The following is a 5,602-nucleotide window of genomic DNA, read 5'->3' as shown; positions in this document are numbered from 1 at the left end:
CAAATCATCATCAGTTAGAGGATGACCAGCATCGCCCAAGCCATCAGCAATTTCCTTCATCTGTTGCAGATAAGAAACCATAGACAGATCCCCCTTGACAAGATTCTGAAGACGCTGACGAAGATGATGAACATTTGCACGAGAGACTCCAGCAAAACGTTTTTCCAACATCTCCCAGAGATCACGAGAATACTCAATGCCAATCGTATGAGATAGCAAATCCGTCGAGAGAGTGGAGATGATCCAGATCATGAGTGATTGATCCTTATCATACCACAGATCGAAGGTGGGATTATCAACAATGCAATTAGCATCATTAACAATTGTCTTCGACGGCCGCAGATCAGCACCAGTGAGAAGGCCAAGGAGCTTTTGTATTTGCGAACAACAGGAAGAAAAAGATTCTTCCACAACAAATAATTGCCAGCTTGAAGCTTGATCGTAACCATGCCTGCGATGTTTTGAACAGTAACAGTCGCAAAAGCAGGGATTGAAGACGATGTGAGAGAGACAGAAGGCGCAGAAGAAGAAGAATTGGTCTCAGAAGCCATGGAAATCAGAGAATCAAAGCGGAAGAAATTGTTTGGTTGATGAGAAAAGCACTGTTTGGTTGGTGAGAAAATCACAGGTTGGAAGAAAAGGGAGAGAGGATCGAATAGGCGTATGATACCATAAAGGAAATTATGATTCTCATTAATTAATTGAGAAAAGATTACAGAAGAGTATTTAACACCTGTCTACTCTATACAATAGATAAAGCCACCTGTACAGGCTGTTACAACAGCTCTAACTAATTACTTACAAGAGTAACTAATAACAAACTAATCTAATCAGCTAACTACTCTCTTTAATTCCTACCAATCATGAGAGGGCATTGACCCCGCAAAGCTCATCAATAAACTTGGAAACTGTTACAGAATTCTCAGAGAAGCTGAAACTCACGAGCTATACTGGTGCTTGAGCACGAAATCTGCAGCATACAGGGAGGAGATATCAACAAATTGCTTTGGGGCAATCTGAGTCCAGTTCTAAGGGGCCTGGCTGCTAAACAGAGAAATTTCAAGTGTAAACAATGGCATCCAAATCCTTGTAAGTTTTTTTTTTTTCCCAGGTTTTAATCCTTAAACAAAAATATATAGCTTTCCTTTCCTTCAAGGTTTTTTTAGTAAGTCAAAATTTTTGTGCGGCCGAAGCCCAAAATTCTGTTGTAATTAAATCGAAGTAATCCATGAATATGACGAAAGCAGCGGGACAAGTATTTTTTTTTCTTCCATCCATAAAACTGTGTATTATTGTTGTTTCTCAGTTTGTAAGAAATATATAAAAGCTGAAATTTGATCTCTTTGGACTTCATGTCTTTTCTTGAGAATTGGGATAGATTATTTATTTTCATTTCATCGATTTCTTATTCATATATTCCTTTGTCCGTTGTGTGCGCTCTTGTGTGTGTGTGTGTCTATATATCAGGTTCTCAATCATTCCACGTGTGAAGCGAAAGGAGGAAAAAAAGAGATCATTCTTGAAGAATGGAAGCATGTTACTAGAGGATCTTATTGCTTCTTGTGATGGAAAATCTCATCCTATTCGTTGTTACTCTGCTGCTGAGCTCATCAGAGCTACCAACAACTTTGATCCTTCTTGCGTGATAGATGGAACACACTTCGACAACATGTACAGGGGTATTCTAGATGACCGAACAGTTATCATTAAGCCGCATTATAAAGTCGATTGGGCTATTCGTGACATTATCATATCAATGCAGATGAGCACCCATAAAAATTCCTTGAAATTATTAGGCTGCTGCTTAGAATTCGATAGACCAGTTTTGGTGCTTGAAAATGCAGGAAAAGGACTTCTCAACAATGATGGGAGTTTAGTAGTGGATAATGAATTATTACCATGGAAAACTAGACTGCGTATTGCAAAGCAGCTTGCTAGTGCACTTACATACCTACATACTGCATTTCCAAGGCCCATCATTCATAGGTGTATAACATCCCACTGCATTCTATTGGACGATGACTATGTTCCCAAACTCTTCGACTTTTCAATATCCGTAACCATTCCTCCTGATCAATTGTATGTTGAAGATTTCGCAGGAGGGCCAGTGGGGTACATGGACCCTACTTACAAAATGTTTGGTAAAAGTTCAGAAAAAACTGATGTTTATAGCTTTGGTGTGCTTTTACTTGTATTCTTGATGCGACAAGAAGCTATGGATAGAAACTCATTGGAGCAACTTACTGTAGATCCTAAACCTAATGTTTCTGATGGACAGATTCAAATAGAGACAATTGCGGACCCTAAAATCCTTGAGGAAGTCGGGGGAGATGAGCAAGCACAACAGCAACTGAAGGATTTCCTAGCACTGGCTTTGTCGTGCATCCAACGCAAAATTGAAGCAAGGCCAGATATGATTGATGTGGCCAAAGAACTTGTACGAATTGACAAGTAGTCTATCTTTCACCTATTAAAAAAGTCGATGCTAAGCTCTCTGTATTACAAGAATATCCATAATTATCCTTATGTAATCAAATTATCTGATTATAAATACTTAATTATGTGGATTTCAACCAGCAAGCAAGGACCACCCTCTGATTAGATCCGTTTGCGTTTCATGTCAAGTTCAAAATGAATTTAATACTACCGGTAAAACGAACTATTCAAATGTTTCATGCTATCTGGACAAATTGGAATTGGATTGCGTTGAATTTGGAACTATGAAAGGTTCAATTTTGTTTAGGAAATTGGGATTTGTTGCGTTACATTACACTTTTGTATTTTTATTTAAATAATTATCCACATATTGCATGCGAGGGTAGAGCTCTTCAATGGGAAAGGAGGGTGTGGGAACCTAATTAAATCAAACCCTAGGTCAAATAATTCCTGTCATTTGGGGATTATTTGACCAAATTGGGAATCAATCAACCTAATTAGGAGTTACTCAATTTAATTGGGAATTATCCAATTAAATTGAACGTTACCTAATTAGGTTGAGATTTGATTTGGTTAAATACCACGATCCCCAATTAAATTAGGAGTTGCCTAAATTGAATCAGGAAATCCCTAATTAATCAAATCAATTCCAAAAAGGGGAGGAATAATTCCCTTCCATCTACGGAATTATTCCTCTGAAACCCTAGCCTCCGAGACCTCTATAAAAGCATAGCCACACACAATGGTTGAGGTACGCCTAAATTCCTACTAAAACTCTACAGAAGTTATTTCTCAAAAACCCTAGCCACCCCTCTCTTTCTCTCTCTCACACAAGGCTCCGGCCACCACACACGGCTCCGGCCACCCGGTTTTCCTTGAATTACCCTACCTAACTTAGGCATCGGAGGGCCTTTGGCCACCACCCCCCGGGTGTGGTCTTTTACTCCGATCTGTTTTGCAGGGAGAAAGAGAGGCGGAGAAGACGAAGGAATCTTGGGCGAATATTCTCGTGGGGAAATTTGCTCCCACAAATTGGTGCTTTCATTGAGAGCACGAGTTATACTCAACGCGTGCTCAAGGAATCCGTTCCTCCTATTTTCCAATCCACCGAAGCCTTCCAAACAACCATGGTTGGAAGCATGAACACGAGAGGCAAAGCCGCCGGGATGGCTAGATCCGCGACGGCCCAAAGCCACTCCACCCACGATCCCGCGATCGACATGGTGGCACCGCCACCTCTCACCACCGCACCGGCCACCGCCGCCGAACATGGTGGAACTTCCCATCAAGGTGGACTCGTTACCACCGCCGACCCGGGGCCGGGCTTGGAGCAACTCCAAGCATTCCCTTCATTGCCTCCACGCTCGACGCACGCTCCTGCATACACCTCCAATGAAAACCTAGCCCGTGTGCAGTTGGGCTCCACGCACTTCTCTCCTCCGATCCACGAAGTCAAGCAGACGTTAATCTAAGAGTTGACCAGCTAGCTCAGAGAATGGACGACCAAAGCAATCTAATGAGGCAGCTCATCAACCAAATAGGCTTTGCTCAAAACCTTGGCCTTGGACAACCGGGCGAGGAGAGAAGGCTGGACGAATGCGCTGGTGGACGACTCGACGTCCGTGCCCGCTTGGGCCCGCAGGGAAATGTACATCAAAGGCTAGGCCCCCAAGGAGGTCAGCCAAACAACCATCGCAACGAGGATCGCGAAGAAAGGCGTTTAGCTATCTACTCGCAGAGAAGCGTTCTCGAAAGGCTAGGCCCCCAGGGAGGCCAGTTGGATAACCCTCACAATGAGGACCATGAGGAAAGACGCTCCGTTACTCACTCTCGAAGAACCAATTCTCGTCAACAAGCTACAGAGAATCTTTCGCAGGCGCAGTCCACCAACACTCCAACTAGGCAGCGCAGGCGAGAAGGTCGACCCTCGGAGGACAATGAGGAAGTCAACCAATCCCATGGAGGTCGCCAACGCAACAAACTAGCAATGTGTGCAGAGGACGTTGAGAAGCTCGTGAATGACCGACTCCGAGACTTGAAGACCGGAGGAAACTTCGAGGATTCACTACGTAAGGAGATGGACCAGGTGAACTCTACGCCTTTCACCCTCGATATCGAGCAGGCTGTTCACCCGAAGCGATTCTCGACACCCTCGTTCATACACTTCAAAGGGGATTCCGATCCCGAGAGCCACTTAAAACACTTCAAAAGTGTTATGATCCTCCACCAGGCTGATGACGCGCTAATGTGCAAGGTGTTTGCAATGACTTTGCTAGGAGCAGCCCAAGACTGGTTCCACACCCTGCCATCTGGGTCGATTAGCAGCTTCAAAGAGCTAGCTTACGTCTTCACCAAAGAATACACTTCTTACCGGATGATCAAGAAGAATCCTGACCACCTGTTCAACCTGCAAATGAAGTACGAAGAATCCCTTCGAGATTACATCAAGAGGTTCAAAGCAGAAAGGGCGAACATCATTGGATGTGACGACCGAATCGCTTCATCGGCCTTCAAGAGGGGCTTGCCAATTGAGTGTGAGCTGTATCGCGAGCTGACCATCTCTCCCTGCCAAACACTAGTAGAAGTCTTCGCGACAGCAGAGTGCTATGCGCTTTGGGACGATGACCGGATCGCCGCAAAGAAAGCTGCCAAGCAAGCCGATCAACCGATTGAGGCGGCAAGCCAAAGAAACGACATGATAAAAGACAAGGATGGGGGCAAGCGCGAATTACAGCCTCAGGAAGGTGCTCCAACAACTGAGACCTACACCAAGTTTACTATTCCGATACAGCAGATCCTAGCCCAAGTAAAGAACATGCCTTGGTTGAAGAAACCATCGCCTTTGAAGGGAAACCCAGCCAAGAAGGATACCAGTAGAAACTGCGAATTCCATGAAGGGCACGGTCATTACACAAATGACTGCTTCGCCTGGAAAAAGCACCTCGAAGAACTGGTTGGAGACGGCCATTGCAAGGAATTCATCGCAAGGGGGGCTATCCAGCAAATCAAAGATCGTGACGCAGCTGCAAATGAACCTCCACGAAAAAAGTCATACGGATCAGCACGATCTTAGCCGACTTTAAGAGCCCGAGCTGACCACCGAGGAGCAAAAGAGAAAGATCATGTAAGCGACAAAGCGAAGGTCTCCCAAGCTGTCACTTGCTAC

General features: G+C 44.4%; 1 protein-coding gene across 1 annotated transcript; it reads left to right on the top strand.

The window, feature by feature from the left end:
* The first annotated feature begins 1,002 nt into the window (after positions 1 to 1,002).
* On the top strand, positions 1,003 to 2,455 carry LOC117612270 (non-functional pseudokinase ZED1-like). The gene is made up of 2 exons (XM_034341043.1): positions 1,003 to 1,089; positions 1,468 to 2,455. The coding sequence occupies exons 1-2, from the start codon at positions 1,073 to 1,075 to the stop codon at positions 2,453 to 2,455; spliced, it is 1,005 nt and encodes a 334-aa protein (XP_034196934.1). The 5' UTR covers positions 1,003 to 1,072.
* The last annotated feature ends 3,147 nt before the right edge of the window (positions 2,456 to 5,602 follow it).

Source organism: Prunus dulcis, chromosome 8, assembly GCF_902201215.1.
Source record: "Prunus dulcis chromosome 8, ALMONDv2, whole genome shotgun sequence".
In the NCBI taxonomy this organism is placed as follows: Eukaryota; Viridiplantae; Streptophyta; class Magnoliopsida; order Rosales; family Rosaceae; genus Prunus; species Prunus dulcis.
Note: the sequence above shows the minus strand (reverse complement) of the source record. Positions and strands in the feature narration are given on the sequence as shown.